General features: G+C 43.6%; 1 protein-coding gene across 11 annotated transcripts in view; it reads right to left on the reverse strand.

Moving 5' to 3' along the window:
• The window catches only part of LOC133541048 (uncharacterized), a 67,796-nt gene that overhangs the window by 12,370 nt on the left and 35,475 nt on the right, over positions 1 to 19,951 (reverse strand). For 4 of the 11 annotated variants that reach the window (XM_061884106.1, XM_061884105.1, XM_061884102.1 and 1 more), the window contains one exon: positions 1,555 to 1,611. The exons of 1 other annotated variant lie outside the window; for it this stretch is intronic. In XM_061884106.1, coding sequence (XP_061740090.1) covers positions 1,555 to 1,611 — 57 coding nt within the window. Of the gene's footprint in view, positions 1 to 1,548; positions 1,612 to 4,966; positions 5,324 to 5,616; positions 5,758 to 5,963; positions 7,426 to 19,951 lie in introns of those variants that run through there. 6 more of the 11 variants (XM_061884107.1, XM_061884103.1, XM_061884101.1 and 3 more) reach the window with 3 other exon arrangements.

A 19,951-nucleotide genomic window follows, 5' to 3' on the forward strand; every position in this document is an offset into this window, starting at 1 on the left:
GCGCATTTCTACTACTCAGACTTCTTCTGTCCAGGTGAGAGGCATGCTTTATAATATACAATAAACTTCAGGGCGCAAGGAAGCGAGGAAGCAGCAGACCACTCGATCATGTCAACGTCAGCAGAAAAAGTAGTGATCACGTCGCCGCTATACTGTAAGTAGTTTGACTGCGTTAGCACTTATAACAACATCACTCATACTTGGTTAATTTTCAAGTCCCGAGATGTAAATTAAGTATGGTTGGCGCTTTTTGAATACCTTTATATTGGGTTTTATAGGCGTAATAGAGGACCAATTGGCTGCGCTGTAAGCGGATTTTTATTTACGAGTTAGCACGCATTATTAGAAAATCCATCCGTCCTCATTTCTTTCATAATGACTGTGAACGATAGGCGAAAAAAAAAAAAAAAAGTGCAGTTCCCCTTTAAAAGCTTGGCCGTTGGCCAAATTTATATCACACATCATCTACATCAATGGTTCCTAAACTTTTTTCACCAAGTACCACTTCAGAAAAAAGCTTTGCACTCCACGTACCACCATATTGACCAACATTAAAACACAGTAGCAAAGTAGGCCTAAGTATTCATTAAAAAGCAAGGCAGAGATTTTATTTAACAAGTATATTAAATATTTTGGCCACTGTAACATTACACATGGTTTGAACAGTAACACTGTTTGATTATAGGAAAAACAAAACACTGTACTTCAACCAAGTGATTCTTTGGGTTACCACTAGAAGAAGCCAGCGTAGCAAAGTGGTACACGTATCACAATTTGAGAATCGATAATTTACATTTCACAACCCTAATTAACATTCCCAAAACATTTAATTGCGTCCGTTATATTTTCTTTTATTATCATTTTTGATTGTGCTCTTTAACTGGACTCACTGGTGACGGTGGCAGAGAAGAGGACTGTGGAAAAACTAGTGAGCATCCTGGATGATGCCAGTCACCCTCTGCATACCGTTATCAGTAGCCAGAGGAGCCTGTTCAGTGCTAGACTGCTTCATCCCAAGTGCAGGACTAATAGACTCAAAAACTACTTAGTCCCACACACCATTAGACTGCACAACTCCTTTCTGGGGGGAGGGGGGTACTAGGATGACAGGGGATGCAAAACAATAACAGTGCAATACTTTTTCATAACATGGTCACTACTGCCTAGTTTCTCTTGTTATATTCTTATTTTACTGTTATATTTTATTCACATTGTTGATTTTTTTTTTGTATTCATATTCTAATATTTTTCTATTTTGTTTCCATTTATAACCCCATTATTTACTTTTTAAATTCGATCTCAATTCTGTACACTGCTGCTGGAATTTTAATTTTCCTGAGGGAACTCTCCTGAAGGAATCAAAAAAGTACTATCCATCTATCTAATTTCAGGCCTGGTGCCCCATATTTATTGGTAGTACAGTACACCCATTCACAACATACTGGTTTCAAACTGTGTTTATACATGTTGAACGTGTGAAATTCAAACATTTGAAAAGGAAGGAAAGCCTCCTGACTGAATGCTGTAAATAAAATAAGGCGCACTTACATTTACCTGCAATAGCTCTAGGTTTTCCCAGCGCGACTGGGAATTCATCGGTGGTAAGTCCAACTACAAAAGAAAATAAAAATAAAACGGTGTTATTTAAAAAAAATAAAAAAAGAAGCCAAACAAGGGAGATGTTGATCATGTGAAATGACAATAATCACAATAATAATGTACTTGTTCGAAATTATGTCTTTACAAACAATGTTACCCGACGAACATTGTTACAGAGTGCTATGTGCTTATGTAAATAACACCCCTTTATGTGTTCAATGACTTATAACCTAAATGTGTAAATGAAACATCTTCTTTGCAGTCATGACCAAGAGACTAACCTCTTATCTCACAGATAATGGCTATATTGACACCAGCTGCCAGAAAGCAGGAGTACCAGGTTTTCCAGGATGCGTAGAGCACTCTTCAATGATTTGGGCACAGATCCAGAGGGCCAAGCAAGAGCGACCTCCACGTGGTGGGGCTTGACTTTGCCAACGCTTATGGTTCTGTCCCTCACAAACTAATCCAGTTTGCATTGGAATTCTTTCATATCCCTGTTTCCATCATCAAACTGGTAACCAGCTACTTCAGGGACTACCGCGTTACTTCTCCAACACTGGCTTATTTGGGGCAACTTTACTGCATCTGCCGATCCAGTCCATCGCCCTGGGCTACAAGCAGGAGAAGGCCAGATTGGTTCTCAAACTGGAAGAATCCTCAGATCCTACAGTGAGGAATGCACATCCATCAACCCGAACAGGCCAGAAGTGGCAAGCAGGGCCGGAGGTTGCCAAGGCCATTGGTAGGCTCCAACACCAGTAGATAGTTGGCAGGGTGCAAGTAGGAAGAGCGGGGCTTGGCTGGGGAGATTCTCCACGCCTCTGGTCCAAGTCAACAAAGAGGGAACGCAGATCCATGGTTGTGAAGGAGGTCTCAACGGTGAACCAGGAGCAATATACCGTCAAGGCCGTGTCTCAAGGTCGCCAAGGAAGATGGACCACTTGGGAAGGTACCATCAGCTGGGCCGACCTATGGAATATGCCACAAGCCAGACTCAGCTTCCTACTCAGGGCATCTTATGACACCTTACCATGCCCCAGAAACCTCCACCAGTGGTTCGACCAGGAGGAGAGCTGTCTCATGTGTGGTGCTCCCAACGCCAGCCTGCAGCACTTGCTATCAGGCTGCAAGATCGCGCTGACACAGGGTCGCCTCAGATGGCGGCATGATCAGGTCCAGATGAAACTGGCAGAAGTCCTGGAGGGCAGTAGACAAGAGGCCAACAGCCAGCCCATAGCCAAGCAACTTCCTGTCATGTTTGTGAGGCCAGGGGAAGGCAAAGGAGACACCAGCCGACGAGGCCCCCGCAGTGTCCTCTCTCTGGCCAGGGACTGGAGTATGAGGGCTGACATCGGCAAACAGCTCCAATAACCCCGTGAGATCACCACCACTTCACTCCGCCCAGACATTGTCCTGTGGTCTGCTGTTACCAAGTCTGCCATGCTGATTGAGCTTACCATCCCCCTGGAGGAGGGAATCCAGGCAGCCAATGAGCGCAAAGCAGCCAAGTATGCAGATCTGGCTGCTGAGTGCAGGGAGGCAGGCTGGTCTACTACTATCTACCCTGTGGGAGTAGGCTGTCGGGGCTTCGTCGGTACATCAACCATAAGGCTGCTCTAAGATGTGGGATCAACTGGGGCAAAGCTCCAAAGGGAAACAAAGGCCCTTGCTGAGGAAGCAGAAAAGGGAAGTTTCTGGTTGTGGCTGAGGAGGAGGGATAAGTACTGGGGGTCGAGGCAATAAGATTGGTCAGCTGCAGGGTGTGGCAGGGACCCTGCCACAGCTCTGCCACCAGGAGGCGTTCCGGGGTTAAAGAGTGCGAAACTCCAATGAGCGGTGGTCCCCGGCTGATGACCCTGCAGCTGACCCAAGGCGCTCTAGGAGGCGCGTCAGACATACTTGCCCAGCAGAAACAACACCATATCTGTACAATCAATCGGGCATTTGCTCCCCATGTATGTGCATATTTAATTAAGAAAGTGGTTTGATGGCGTTATCTGCAGGGGGAAAAGGGTGCTGCCATTGTAAAACCAGCAGAGACTGCTGTCTGGCAGGTCAAATCGTTCAACATTTGCCAGCAGGAAGACGCTTTGACAAGACATGATGTTGTGGAAGTGCAGTACTTTGTACTGCAGGCCTGTAACTGTTTTTAACGTGTCGGACTGAATGTGAAATTAGGTTAACCACTGTGAAATACATTCTGCTGATGCTTCCAATCACATCTTCAGTCTTGTTCCCGGAACCAGAGTGTTTCGGGTTTTTCAATACCATACAGCCTCAGCCAGGTGTCCCAACAAACCCAGGATTGTGAACAAATGGTTTGCTAGCTACCATGACTCCATGGATCTAGACTATCAAGGCACGGCCATCTTGAGACCGTGGATGGCTTTTCTCTTCCACTTTCTTTCCCTCCATGCCTAAAAAGCTGAAGACTGTGGCCAATGAACGGGCAACCAAACCTGTGCATTCCACCTCCACTGGGAGGCACCTTGCTCTCCATCCTGCTGGCAGTCACTAACCAGTTCCGCATAATTGAAGAGTTTTCTCTCCAAGGCCTTTTCCAGGCGGTCTTTCCAAGGGATTGTCAGTTCCAGCAGCACGACCTGCTTGTTGGACTCCAAAATAAGGACAATGTCTGGTTGCAGGTTTGTAGCTGGGGAACCCCAGCAGCTTCAAGGGGTCCGACTTCAGCTGTCAGTCTATTGCGGAGGACAGGATGTCTGAAGATTTTCTATTGATAGGAGTTGCCTGCTCCTCGGCTCTAAGAAAGGCTACATTTTTGTTGGGACGTAGCTGTTTGCCCCATTCAAGTCTCGTGCTGATGGCTTCAGCGGTGGTCTTAAAGACTTGATCATGCCTCCACCAGTACCGTCCCTCTCCAAGTGTCTTTGTACAACAGCTGAGAATGTACTCTCGGGTTTCTCGCATGATACACAACAAAAATGCTGGTGACTCTGCAATGTGTGCAGGTTAGACTGGCTTTTAAGGACATCATACACTGCATGGATTTGAAAAATCTAATGCGTTTCCTCTGAATTGCTTGTCCAGACTCCCTGCCTTGCATGATCTTGTTTCCTCCACTGCCGCTCTCAGCTTTTCTTAAACCAGGCGCTCTCCTTCCTTCTGGCGTTCACTCGGGGAGTTGGAAAAAAATCTGGCCTCATGTTACCGCCCCAAACACCCTTGCCTCCACCTCTTGGACAGCGTCCGCCGCCTTTCACTCTCAAACAGTCCTCACTCGGATTCCAGCTCTGACAACCTGTGGATCAATAACTGTAGAGTGTGTGGTTTGTGTTTCTACCGCTTTCACAGTTCAAGGTAGTTTATACGAATCAGGCTGATGACGTACAAAAGAGTGGTACAGTACGGTTTATGCTGTGAGTTTATTTTGAACATGCTTACAGGTACAATAAAATCCATCACATAGTGCCAGTTTCTCGTTACTTCTCCGAAAACGGAGTGGGAAGAAGCAGAGCTTATTCATTCCTACCCTTTTCCATTTCATTGCAACCACCTTTTCTATATTTTGACACATCTTAAATCCATAAATAAATGTCTCAGTGAGTTAAATAAATGTTAATTCACATAATGGGATTAATACGATTATTTAATTTTGTAATAAAATATATTTTTACATTGATACCATTTAATGAACTGACTATATTAGGTCATATTTCCCTTCCTTAAGGGTAAGTAAATTAAATACAAAGCAATATGATACAAAATCCATCCATCCATCCATCATCTTCCGCTTATCCGAGGTCGGGTCGCGGGGGCAACAGCCTAAGCAGGGAAACCCAGACTTCCCTCCCCCCAGCCACTTCGTCTAGCTCTTCCCGGGGGATCCCGAGGCGTTCCCAGGCCAGCCGGGAGACATAGTCTTCCCAACGTGTCCTGGGTCTTCCCCGTGGCCTCCTACCGGTTGGACGTGCCCTAAACACCTCCCTAGGGAGGCGTTCGGGTGGCATCCTGACCAGATGCCCAAACCACCTCATCTGGCTCCTCTCGATGTGAAAAATATGGTTTAAAAACAAAGTTCACATAATTTTATATAAAAAGTAAGGCTTTTGTTCACAGTGTCCATCAGTCTGAAAGTCGCCCCCTCAGTAATTGATTCAGTCATGGGGTCAAGGGAGTCCTTAAGGTCCATTTCAGCTGTAAATAACAAAATATAAATAACACATGTCAGTCTTTATGTCACGGCGACAACATGAACACAACACATTAAGCATTAGCCCGTTAGCACTACCATCCGGTTCACTGGGGTTGAGGCTAACAATGCAAAAGGTGTACCACTGACTAATTTTAGAGCATGTAACAAAGTAAATGGTGAACATTAAAATGATTTACCTATGCAATACTAGTTTGGTGCCTCCTTTATTTCACATTAATCCTTAAACAACGACATCTGCTGACAAGATAAAACCTACTGAATGTAAGTTTTACTGTCACCCCATTGCAAGAACACAACACATATACACAAACATGTGTGGCAATAATTGAAGTCCGAATCAAGCGATGAACATGCAAAAAACTTTTATAATAATAATAATAATAATAATAATAATAATAATGGTAATAATACATTAAATTTGTAAATCTCTTTACCTTTGACAACCCCAAAGTTTTAAAGTTTAAAAATATACAAGAGTGGTTAAAAACAAATAAAACATCTAAAAGAAAAACGAAATTAGCAGAAGGCTTTTCAAAAAAGATGAGTCTTGAGGCTTTTCTTTTTAAAAGCAGCTGTAGTCTTTGAGGCCTTCAGGTGCTCAGGGAGGGCGTTCGACAGTCTTGGGGCAGCAGCAGAGAAAACCCTATCGCCGGTGGTGCAGAGCTTAGTCCTTGGTGTTACGAGGGTGTGTGTGGATGTTGAATGGAGGGTGCATGAAATGGTCTGGGGGGTGAGGAGCTCCTGGATGTAAGGGGGAGGAGGGGCTGATCCGTGTATGCATTGATGGGTGAGGAGGGAGATCTTAAACTCAATTCTGAGTTTGACGGGGAGCCAAAGAAGGGATTTGAGGTTTGGGGTGATGTGTTTTGTGTTTGTGCACCCTTGTCAGGATCCTGGCACTGCTGTTTTGAATATACTAGGGCTTCTGGATGCTCTTGTCAGCAATGAGGAGTGCATTGCAGTATTCCAACCTGGGGGAGACAGAAGCGTGGACGAGTTTCTCTGCATCTGCCAGGGTGAGTGAAGGGCGGAGTTTGGCGAAGTTTTTCAGAGATGGTAGAAAACCTTCTTGTGCAGGTGATTGATGTGGGTGTCGTAGTTCAGCTGCTGGTTCATTTTCACACCCAGGATAGTGACAGAAGTGGAAAATGGGATGTTTTATCCAGGTAAAGTGATATTGGTGATGGGAAAGGAGCGCAGCTGTTGCGAAGTGCCGATGAGGATTGCTTCAGTTTTCGAGCAGTTAAGTTGTAGAAAATTAAGCTTAATCCACACAGGTGGTCAGTGTAGATGTTGGCAGGGGTGAAGAAGAATCTGGGGTGGTTTTGATGTAAAGCTGTGTGTCATCAGCATAGCAATGCTAGCATAACCCATGCCTGCTGATAACACTGCCCAGGGGGAGCATGTATATGGAGAAGCCCTGGGAGACACCGCAGGTGACATGGTGGGTGTGAGTTTTTGCTTTGCCAAGGGCGTCATGCTTGGTTCTGCCGGTGATGCATGAGGCCAGTAATGAGCTTTTTCTGTGAGTCCAGTGGTGTGTTGCAGGCGGTGTAGGAGGATGTCGTGGTCGACTGTATTAAAGATCCAAGAGGATGAGAAGTGATGGGGTACCAGTGTCTGCTGCCATCAGAATGTTGTTGGTGACCCTGACCAAAGCAGATCAAACCATGAAGGCATGGCAGAAATATTTATCAAAAAATGCTGCCCTCCTTAATACTTCTCCAAACTAACTGTTTGGATTTTGCCCAATTAGTGACATGAAGGTGCATGTATGAGCCATTGATTTGTTGCCATTTCTAATACAATTTAGCATGTAGTTCAACAAGTCCGCCATTGTAGTCCCACGCTGTAGCCAATAAGCTCCTTTTTCTCTATCCTCTTGATGTGGGGCAGACTGGCTCGTATATGCATGTGCATCCTCAGCTGTTGCCATTTTTATAATGTCAGTAGACTCGGTGTGGAAGCACTAAAAACTACAACATGGCTAACGGGGAGAAAGGGAGGCACGTTATTTAAAACCTATCCACAAAACATCGCATTATGAAGAGAGTCAGAAAGCGACTTGAAGATTGTCGGTAAAACATAATCTAAGCAACATTGTGACCAAAGAACCACCATCACATGTTATGTAGACCTCCAGGAAGTGTTTTACATGTAGATAAAAAAAATCATAATATGACCCCTTAAATGCAACATATTGTAGCGATGGGAATATTGTGTTGGGAGATGTAATTAGCAGGCTTGCCTGCAGTGTTGGAGGAAGAGAGCTGGACTTTTGAGGAGCCGTGTGTGCGGGTGCGTGCGCCTACCTGCGAGCCATATGATGTCATATTTGTGAAAACAAATAAAAGGCTGAATTGTTAAGTCATTCAGCCTTATTCTGCCATTGCAATACTTTTTACTTTTAATTGAGTATTTTGTGAAGAATATACACTACTTTTACACAGTTTTACTTTATTTCTAAGTGCTGCCTTTATTTATATTATGATTCATAATCTATTGATTAGTGCTAGCAAAGACCTATTTGTTTGAGTCGTTGACCAGCCTTCTTCCGGCGGGCACAGTCACGTGACTCCGTCCCACCAATCAAACGGCGCCCTGCATATGACATCATTTGCAGGCAAAGAAGAACACGCCGGTGGTGGGAGGGACTGACATTGTTTACCCCAACGAGCAGAAAATACATGCAAAGAAACTGAAATAAATCAGCATTTTTAAAGTACATGATAAAATAGAAAGCTACTTGTTTAATAAGTGTCAGAATGTTCTCAAAGAGGACACTTTAAAGGCCTACTGAAATGAGATTTTCTTATTTAAACGGGAATAGCAGGTCCATTCTATGTGTCATACTCGATCATTTCGCGATATTGCCATATTTTTGCTGAAAGGATTTAGTAGAGAACATCGACGATAAAGTTCGCAACTTTTGGTCGCTAATAGAAAAGCCCTGCCTTTACCAGAAGTATGTGCGCGAGACGTCACGAGTTGCAAGGCTCCACACATATTCACAGTTTTTAATGGGAGCCACCAGCAGTAAGAGCTATTCGGACCGAGAAAACGACAATTTCCCCATTAATTTGAGCGATGATGAAAGATTTGTGTTTGATGATATTGATAGCGAAGGACTAGAAAATAATAAATAAAAATCAAGTTTAAAAAAAAATAAGGCGATTGCATTGGGACGGATTCAGATGTTTTTAGACACATTTACTAGGATAATTCTGGGAAATCCCTTATCTTTCTTTTGTGTTGCGAGTGTTGTAGTGAGTTTAAGAGTACCTGATAGTCGGAGGGGTGTGTCCACGGGTGTCTTGAGGCCAGTGTCTGAGGGAAGTCGACGGCACCTATTTGGACGACGCAAACTCAGCTGATCTTCGGTAAGAGGCGAGTTTTTACCACAATTTTCTCACCCAAAGCTGCTGGTTCACATTTGGTCGGGATCCATGTTCGCTTGACCGCTCTGATCCATAATAAAGTTTCACCTCAGGGGAATTTTAAACAAGGAATCACCGCGTGTTTGTGTGGCTAAAGCTTACCAACTCCATATTTCTACTTTGACTTCTCCATCATTAATTGAACAAATTGCAAAATACTCAGCAACACAGATGTCCAAAATACTGTGTAATTATGCGGTTAAAGCAGACGACTTTTAGCCGCGAGTGGTGTAGCGCTAATATTTCCTTACAGTCTGTGAAGTCACGCGCATGCGTCATCATTCAGCGACGTTTTCAACAATAAACTCCGCGGGAAATTTAAAATTGCAATTTGTAAACTAAACCGGCCGTATTGGCATTTGTTGCAATGTTAATATTTCATCATTGATATATAAACTATCAGACTGCGTGGTCAGTAGTAGTGGGTTTCAGTAGGACTTTAATTTCGTGACATGACGCCAGGGGACATATTTTAACACTGAAACTTTTGATTACACAATGAATGAATGAATGAATGAATGAATGAATGAATGAATGAATAATAAATTAAAACAAGACAAGTATAGATGACAGACTGAACAATAACAAATAACTGTTATTAGCCCCCCATCAGATCCTGAAGACACTTCAAAGGGAAGTATAAACGAGAAAACATTGAATAATGAGAGTATGTGAAAGTTCAACTCCTACCACTCCAGGTTAGACTACTGTAATGGTCTTCTCACCTTGCTCCCGAAACGAGCTGTAAAGCAGCTAAGGTGTAGACAGAATGCTGCTGCTCGAGTCCTGACTAGAACCAGGAATTACGACCACGTTAGTCCGGTGCCCCGGTCACTGAATTAGCTTCCTGTTGCTAAGGTAACAGACTTTGTGGTTGCGCTCCTTGTGTACAAGTATTTTTCCTGGTCTTGTGCCAAACTACATCTCTGACATGTTTGAACCTATTGAACCATCTCGAGCTATGAGAACCTGCCGGTGCCCAGCATCAGGACCAAATATGGTGAAACTGTGTTTCAGTTTTATGCAGAGGTGGGACCAAGTCATTGTTTTGCAAGTCACAAGTAAGTCTCAAGTCTTTGCCCTCGAGTCAAGTCCCAAGTCAAGACAGGGAAGTCCCGAGTCAAGTCCAAAGTGAAGACTGGAAAGTCTCACGTCAAGTCCCAAGTCCTGCATTTTGAGTTTCGAGTCATTTCAAGTCCTTTTAACCACAGACAAATACATTTACACAGATTGTGTATGCTTTTAAAACAATGTATGTATTTACAGTATAATAAAAAAAATGTGCTGACATTGCACTTCATAATAGCGCCTATTAACCAGTTATTTTAAACATTTAACTCATTCCTTTACAGAATGAACACATTTGAAAAAACAAGTGCAACTGTACTTATTTGCACAAAGGAGTTAACATTGTATTTCCATGGCATATAGCATTGGAACTAGTTCCACAGCAGTTTCTATCCTGTTCTTACCCTATCTCATTGATCTCATCTCATACCGTATGTGTTTATGTGTGCGTACACATGAAAAACATAAATACATGAAAATAACAAGGAACAGAGTTGTACTTTTTAGAAGTCACAGCCCAATGGGAAATTAACCAGCCACCACTGATTACGATGCATTCTCATTTTAGGCAAAGTATAAGACAATACTTTAACAGTATAACTGTAAACAGGAATAAGTCTTCAAGTAACAATATTCAAATAATAACTCTGTTGGGTAAGAGAGAATTTGCTTTTATTCTGAATCCAGTGAAACAGATTGGTGGTTTTAGCTGATATAAAGACTTTCAGGTGTTTATATACGTTTATGTTTAAGTTGCCAGACACTTTTATCCAAAGCAACATACATGAAAAATACATATAAAACAATCACTGTAAACATGATCATTTAAGGGAAGAATGTAATACAAAATATTAATACAAAGTGTCAAGACAGAATAAACTCTGCTGTTGCAGCAACAGAAATACAGTCTATAAGATATATAGATATCTAATGTATTCATACATTGTTTATGTAGGATATATGCATGTATATATAACCTAATCATATTGTTTCTTCAATTTATAAATAGCTGACCGTTTTTTTCCCCCTTTTTGGGATTATTATTCCTGTCACAGTCAGTCTGTCTGTTTTTCTCTGTGTGTCTTTGGGAGAGTGGGCGTGTTTTGGGCGTAGGCTTGGCTCCAGCTCTCAGCCTGACACAGCTGATCCCAGCACCCTAATCACTCACCTGCCTGCCATCAACTCATCACCTGCAGCCTACAAATGTTTGGACTCCACTCGGCGCGATTGCCAGATCGTTTCACCTTGCTACATGTGTTCCCTACTTGCTGTGTGTGCCTGCCTCAGCCTGCTAGCCTCGGCCTGCTAGCCACAGCCTGCTAGCCTCAGCCTGCTAGCCTCAGTGTGTTCTCCTGGACTGCAAAGCCTAGGACTACAAGCTGCCTCCTTTTCCCTCAGGTTTTATTAATAATAACCCTTGAACACTATTTCAGCTTGTCTTTACTGCATTTGGGTCCACCCATTTTACCCCCCCGTGATAGAACGATCTGGCCTTTACAATGGACCCAGCAGATTTTGACCGTGTGAGGGACGCCCTTGCCAATCAAGGACAGCGTTTGGGAAACCATGACCAACTATTACAAAAACTTATTGACCAGATGTCACGCGTTTCCACCCAGCTCACAACTCTCATCAATCAACAAGCTCAACCACAACCCGAACCACCTGCACGACCTGCACCCCATGCTGTCCCTGCTGCAGAGCCACACATCCCCCCGCCTGATAAATATTCTGGCAATCCTAGCACCTGTTGTGAATTTTTAACTCAGATCCAGCTTGCTTTTGAAGCTCAGCCCTCTCGTTTTGGCCGTGAGGCAGCCACAATTGCTTATATAGCCAACCTGCTACAGGGGCCCCCTTTGAGTTATTTTAATGCCCTTCGTGAGCAAGGATCCCCTGCAGTCCAGTCCTTTGCTGCACTATCTGCAGAACTGAAGCGGGTCTACGACCACCCCATACGAGGGCAGCAAGCAGGTCAGCAGTTGTTGCGACTTCGTCAAGGGAAACGCTCCGTAAGAGAATTTGCTTGTGAATTCCGGTCCCTAGCTGTGGAGTCTGGCTGGAATGACCAGGCTCTTCTCACTGCTTTCCAGAATGGGCTTAGTCGGGTCATTGGAAGGGAGATTGCTCTGAGGAATGAGCAGTTGTCCTTAGACGAAGCTATTACAGCAGCTATCAACATCTCAAACCAGATGGCCCAGTGGCAAGCTGACCCCGTTTCTTGCAGGTCATTGGAACCCTCCAGCTTTAGACCCGGGTCGGCCGAGCCCAATTTGCCAATGTGCAAAGCCTTAACCTCCAGTTCCCCTGTTGAGGAGCCCATGCAGGTGGGTCGGGCTCACCTTACACCTGAAGAGCGCCTCCGCAGAAGGAGGGCAGGGGTGTGTCTCTATTGTGGTCAACCTGGCCATTTCCTTGCCACCTGTTCTTTGCGGCCAAAAGAGTAGGCTCACCAGTAACAGTGGGGGTTCTGGTGAGCCAAGCTGTCTCCTCCCCTAAGTCCCTATGCCGTATGCAGTTTTCTGCTAGTCTCCGTTGGCAATCTCAGTCCATGTCTCTCCTTGCTCTGGTGGACTCGGGGGCGGATGAAAACTTTTTGGACGCCGACGTTGCTTCCCAAATGGGCATTACCATCGAACCACTTCCCTCACCCTTACAAGCCAATTCCCTGACTGGTCGACTCCTTGCCCGTGTCACTCACCGATCCGAACCTGTGCACCTCCTTGTCTCTGGTAATCATCTTGAACAAATCCAATTCCACATAATCTCTTCTTCTCATGCTCCTGTAGTCCTTGGTCAGCCCTGGTTAAGACTTCACAATCCTCACATTGACTGGTTTGCAGCCAAAGTGGTGAGCTGGAGCTCCCCTGCCTTCCAGTCGGTTATACAATCTGTCACGCCCTGAAAGAGAGGCGATCGAAAAATACATCCTTGACTCATTGGCTGCAGGCATTATTCGACCCTCATCTTCCCCACTCGGTGCAGGTTTTTTTTTTGTGGGTAAAAAAGATGGCACTCTACGTCCCTGTATAGATTTTCGAGGGTTGAATAATATCACCATTCATAACAAATACCCACTGCCTTTACTGGCATCTGCCTTTGAACCCCTCCAAGGAGCAACTGTGTTTTCCAAGTTAGACCTTCGCAATGCCTACCATTTGATTCGAATCCGAGCTGGTGATGAATGGAAAACAGCCTTTAGGACTCCCCTTGGCCATTTTGAATACTTGGTTATGCCTTTTGGCCTGACTAATGCCCCAGCAGTTTTTCAAGCTCTGGTGAACGATGTCCTCCGAGACTTGATTAACCGCTGCGTTTTTGTGTATCTGGATGATATCCTGATTTTCTCCCGCAACCCGGAGGAACATGTGGTTCACGTCAGACAAGTGCTCCAGCGCCTTCTTGAGAACAAGCTCTACATTAAAGCTGAAAAATGTGAGTTCCATGTTCAGTCCACAAGGTTTCTCGGTTTCATCATTGAGAGTGGTCAGGTGAAGGCAGACCCCGAAAAGGTGCGAGCTGTGGTGGACTGGCCACAACCAACCTCAGTTAAACGTCTCCAGGGCTTTCTGGGCTTTGCAAACTTTTACCGCCGGTTCATCCGGAACTACAGTCAAGTGGTCGCACCCCTCACAAGACTCACATCTCCATCTATCCCATTCACTTGGACGGCAGAGGCTGACGCGGCTTTCAAGGAGCTTTAGAGACGTTTTACCACAGCCCCTGTCCTGATTCATCCTGATCCCTCACGCCAGTTCATCCTGGAAGTTGATGCCTCAGAGTCTGGAGTGGGGGCTGTGCTATCCCAGCGTTCTGCCAAGGACCAGAAGCTCCATCCATGTGCGTTCTTCTCATATCGGCTACAACCTGCTGAGCGCAATTATGATGTAGGTAATAGGGAACTGCTGGCAGTCAAACTCGCTCTGGAAGAATGGAGGCACTGGCTTGAGGGAGCAGAACACCCCTTCATCATCTGGACAGACCATAAAAACCTGACCTACATTCAGTCTGCAAAGCGCCTCAATTCCCGTCAGGCCCGGTGGGCTTTGTTTTTTGGTCGATTCCGCTTCACACTGATCTACCGTCCAGGATCCCGCAACATCAAACCGGATGCCCTGTCACGTCAATTCACTTCGGAGGGTCCCACCAGTCCTGAGCCTATTCTTCCGGCCTCGTGTGTGGTGGCCACAGTGACTTGGGAGATAGAGTCGGTGGTCCGAAGGGCTCAGCAAGACCAACCAGACCCGGGTAATGGTCCTGATAACCGCCTTTTTGTGCCTGATGCTGTACGTTCACAGGTTCTTCTGTGGGCACACGCTTCCCTATTTGCCTGCCATCCAGGAGTTGGCCGCACCATGACTCTCCTCAAGCGACACTTTTGGTGGCCTACCATGGATGCTGATACCCGTGCTTTTGTGTCTGCCTGTACTGTGTGTGCCCGTGGAAAATCCTCCAATCGACCACCTGCCGGCCTACTCCATCCCTTGCCAGTCCCAAGCCGCCCCTGGTCTCATATTTCACTGGATTTTGTCACTGGCCTCCCGCCTTCTCAGGGAAATTTGGTTATCCTCACTATAGTGGACAGATTTTCCAAATCACTGCATTTTGTGGCTCTACCCAAACTCCCCACATCCCTGGAAACAGCCAACCTCATGGTCCAGCATGTGTTCCGTCTTCATGGTATTCCTTCAGATGTGGTCTCTGATAGAGGGCCTCAGTTTACTTCAGAGGTTTGGAAGGCTTTCTGTCGGGCTATTGGAGCCACTGTGAGTCTGACTTCGGGTTATCACCCTCAGTCTAATGGGCAAACCGAACGGGCAAATCAAGACCTAGAAGCGGCCCTCCGATGTGTCGTTGCTAAGAACCCCTCCTCTTGGAGCACCCACCTGGTATGGGTTGAGTATGCCCACAACTCATTACCCTGTGCAGCTACTGGAGTGTCACTATTTGAGGTATCCTTAGATACCTACCTCCGTTGTTTCCTGCTGAGGAAGATGACATCTCCGTACCTTCAGTAGAGGCTCATATGCGGCGTTGCCGCTAGGTGTGGAAAGATGCTCGTGCTGCCCTCCTCCGCTCTGTGGACCGAAATCGTCGATATGCTGACCGACACCGAAGTACGGCCCCTGTATACCATCCTGGTCAGCAGGTGTGGCTTTCCTCTAAAGACCTCCCCCTGAAGGTGGACTCTAAGAAACTTGCACCCCGGTATGTTGGCCCTTATGAAATAATTTCCATCATCAATCCAACAGCAGTTAAACTCAAATTACCTGCACGCTGGAGGATCCATCCCACCTTCCATGTCTCTCAACTGAAGCCTGTTTCAACCAGCCCACTGTCTCCCCCTGACACGCCCCCTCCACCCCCCCGTGTCATCGATGACCACCCAGCCTACACGGTCCGGCGACTGCTGGATGTACGCCGTCGGGGTAGTGGTCTACAGTACCTGGTGGACTGGGAGGGGTATGGACCTGAGGAGCGTTGCTGGGTGCCACGCAGCTTCATCCTGGACCCTTCCCTCATCTTGGCCTTTCACCGCAGTCACCCGGGCAAGCCTGGGGGATCGCCTGGAGGCGTTCCTTGAGGGGGGGGCACTGTCACAGTCAGTCTGTCTGTTTTTCTCTGTGTCTCTTTGGGAGAGTGGGCGTGTTTTGGGCGTAGGCTTGGCTCCAGCTCTCAGCCTGACACAGCTGATCCCAGCACCCTAATCACTCACCTGCCTGCCATCAACTCATCACCTGCAGCCTACAAATGTTTGGACTCCACTCGGCGCGATTGCCAGATCGTTTCACCTTGCTACATGTGTTCCCTACTTGCCGTGTGTGCCTGCCTCAGCCTGCTAGCCTCGGCCTGCTAGCCACAGCCTGCTAGCCTCAGCCTGCTAGCCTCAGTGTGCTCTCCTGGACTGCAAAGCCTAGGACTACAAGCTGCCTCCTTTTCCCTCAGGTTTTATTAATAATAACCCTTGAACACTATTTCAGCTTGTCTTTACTGCATTTGGGTCCACCCATTTTACCCCCCCGTGATAATTCCCAGTTTTGACCTTGGACGTCTGGTCACTTATTGCATATAACAATATTCTATCACTGTTAAGCAAACTATGAATACGCTAAAAAAGTGTTTCCTTTATCATAGTTACACGTATGACAAAAAAGCGCGTGAATATCAGTGGTATTCAGTGAGGTAAAATGAATTAAATGCGCCGACAGTTCATTGCTCCTGCCAAATTAATTGCACTGAGTGGAGGGGATCACCACTCCAAGATGGCGGCCGCGCGTCTCGTCTCGTCAGCGCCAGTAGGCAGGAATGGTCGATGCTGCGTCTACTTATAAGATGTCTATGGTTATAACGTTAGCAGTGAGTTAACAGCCTCACTGATTTAACTAAACAGCAAATAAAAGTTACGCTACTCGGCCAATAAACGTTAGCTTACATTCAAAACTTACCCTTCTTTAAGCAACTTCAAATGTGGAACAAAGTTGGAAGTTGAGTCTCTGTCTGTAATCTTCGAACGAACCGCATGCTTTGCATACGGCAATTCGTTTTTTTGTTGACCAACTTGTAGTTTTTAAACCTGAATAAAACAATTTTTGGCATAAATTTTCCTGGCTGGCGTGTTATTTGAGAGCTCTTCTTCGTTGGTCTTCATGCAATTTGATTGGCTGAATGCTGCGTGACGAAAATAACATGGATGTAATTTGAATGGCTGTTGTTCTGACAGGTAGCGCGCACACTGTCATCGCACACACGGACAGATACGGAGCGCTCCTGAATAACTTTTTAATCGTTGGGTTTTGGGGAAAGTAGCAAGTCATGTCAAGTCAAAAGGCTCAAGTCCAAGTCAAGTTACAAGTCATGGATGTTAAAGTCTAAGTCGAGTTGCAAGTTTTTTTAAAGTTGTCAAGTCGGGTCTAAAGTCATCAAATTCATGACTCGAGTCTGACTCGAGTCCAAGTCATGTGACCCGAGTCCACACTTCTGGTTTTATGCTCCTAAAATCTGGAATAGTCTCTCTGAAGATGTGAGACAGGCCTCATTGTTCAAATCCAGCCTGAAAACACTTTTATTTAATTGTGCATATGACAACAGGAAGCATTTTATCTACAATATTTTATTTTAATTTGAATTATGATTGTTTTAATGTATATATCTTTGGATTTTATTTGGAATTATGATTTTATATTATTTTTAATTTTCTGTAAAGCTCTTTGAATTGCCTTGTGCACGAATTGTGCTCTATAAACAAACTTGCCTTGCTTACTTCTGTGAATCGTTTTGAATTGAGAATCGATTCTGAGTCGAATCCTGTGGTGCCCAAAGACTGACAGCCCTAATCAGTGCATCCATCCTATCTGAAAGAACTTTTGAGTTTGAGTTTATTTCGAACATGCAAGCATACAACATAATACATCACAATTTCCAGTTTCTCTTTTCAACATGTTCGAAAAGGAGTAGGAAGAAGCAGAGCTTATTTAATCCTACCCCTTTTCTTTACATAACAGTTGCTAAAACTTTTGCTGACTTCCTGTTCTCAATGTATTCGCAATGTATACTCCATTAGTAATAAGTAATCACAATAAAAATAAATAAATAAATAAATAATTGGTGAAGTGAGTTTTATTCCATACGATGAAATAAGTAAGATTATTTTGAGAATGAATGGGTGAATAAAATCTGAATGTTTATCATGGTTCTTTTTTGTACTTTGTAAACACTTCCAGTTTGAGGAGTTTCTTGAAGTGGATCATATTAGTACATTGTTTGATTGCTTTGCTTAATCCATTCCATAATTTAATTCCACATAGAGATACACTGAAGGTCTTAATTGTTGTACGTGCGTACAAATGTTTTAAATTACATTTTTCTCTAAGATTATATTTCTCTTCTTTTGTTGAGAAGAATTGTTGTACATTCTTGGGAAGCAGGTTATAGTTTGCTCTGTGTATAATTTTAGTTGTTTGCAATTTCACTATGTCGTGGAATTTCAGTATCTTTGATTCAATAAATAAAGGGTTTGTATGTTCTCTATATCCAACACTATGTATTATTCTAACTGATCTTTTTTGTAACACTGTTAGTGAATGAAGTGTACTTTTGTAATTATTTCCCCATATTTCTACACGGTAACTCAGATATGGTAACACTAGTGAGCAGTAGAGAATATACAGTGATTTTTGGTCTAGAACATATTTGGCTTTATTCATTATTGACATATTTCCTGCTACTTTGTTGTATATTTTTTACATGAGATTTCCAGTTCAATTTATCATCAATCATTATACCTAGAAATTTGGTTTCATTAACGCTTTCAATTTCTATTCCGTCTATTTGTATTTGTGTTTGACTTTCTTTTCAACTGTTACCAAATAGCATTATTTTAGTTTTACTGAGATTCAATGATAGTCTGTTTTTGTCAAACCACTTTTTTAATGTGTTCATTTCTTCTGTTATTATTTGTATTATCCTCTGTGTTCTCTCCTGAACAAAACGCTGTTGTATCATCCGCAAATAATACTAACTTTAAATCTCTTGTAACTTTACAAATGTCATTTATATAAAGATTGAATAATTTAGGTCCTAGTATTGATCCCTGAGGTACACCACAGGATATATTTCGCATTGTAGAAGTGTGTTCGCCTAGCTTCACGTATTGTTTTCCGTTCGTTAGATAACTTCTTATCCAGTTTAAGACTAACCCTCTGATGCCATATCGTTCTAGTTTTTTTATTAAAATATTGTGATTAATTGTGTCAAATGCTTTAGTTAGATCCATAAACACTGCTGCTGCACATTTTTTACTATCTATTGCATTGGTAATTTCTTCTGTGATTTCAATTAAAGCCATTGACGTTGAAACATTAGCTTTGTATCCATATTGGTTCCCTTCGAGTATTCTATTTTTATTTATGAAACTCTCTAATCTGTTATTGAACAGTTTTTCAATGATTTTAGAAAATTGTGGAAGGAAGAAAGAAACAGGTCTATAATTTGTAAATATATGTTTATCTCCAGTCTTATGAATTGGTGCAACTTTAGCTATTTTCATTTTGTTTGGAAATGTACCTGTTTGAAATGATAGGTTACTAATATACAATAATGGTCCTGAGAACTCATAAATAACCTTTTTTATCGTATCCATATCAATTCCGTTACAATCAGTTGAAGTCTTTAATTTACATTTATTAACGATTTTAACTATTTCCTCCTGTGTCACATTTCTGAGGAACATGGAGTTGGGATTTCGCTCTATGGTATCATTATAGTCCTCAATTGAAACTGGGTCTGGAATCCTTTCTTCCAATATTTACAAAGTAGTTATTAAAGCTTTCAACTACTTCCTTTATGTTGTCATTACGTTTATTTCCATCTAAGAAGTATTGGGGGTAATCCCTCTTAGTGCCATTTTTAATAATGCTATTGAGAATGCCCCATGTTGCTCTCATATTATTTTTGTTCCTGTCCAATAATTCACTGTAATATTCTTTTCTACATGATCGTAGTATGTTTGTTAACTTGTTTTTATACTTTTTGTACTTAACTTCTGCCTCTGTAGTTCTTTGTACTATAAATTTTCTATATAGTGTATTCTTCTTACAAGCATTTTTTTATCCTTTTGTCATCCATGGTTGATTATTCTTTCTCTGTTTACTACTGAGTTGTCTCCATGGAC

Source organism: Nerophis ophidion, linkage group LG23 (genome assembly GCF_033978795.1).
Source record: "Nerophis ophidion isolate RoL-2023_Sa linkage group LG23, RoL_Noph_v1.0, whole genome shotgun sequence".
Lineage (NCBI taxonomy): Eukaryota > Metazoa > Chordata > Actinopteri > Syngnathiformes > Syngnathidae > Nerophis > Nerophis ophidion.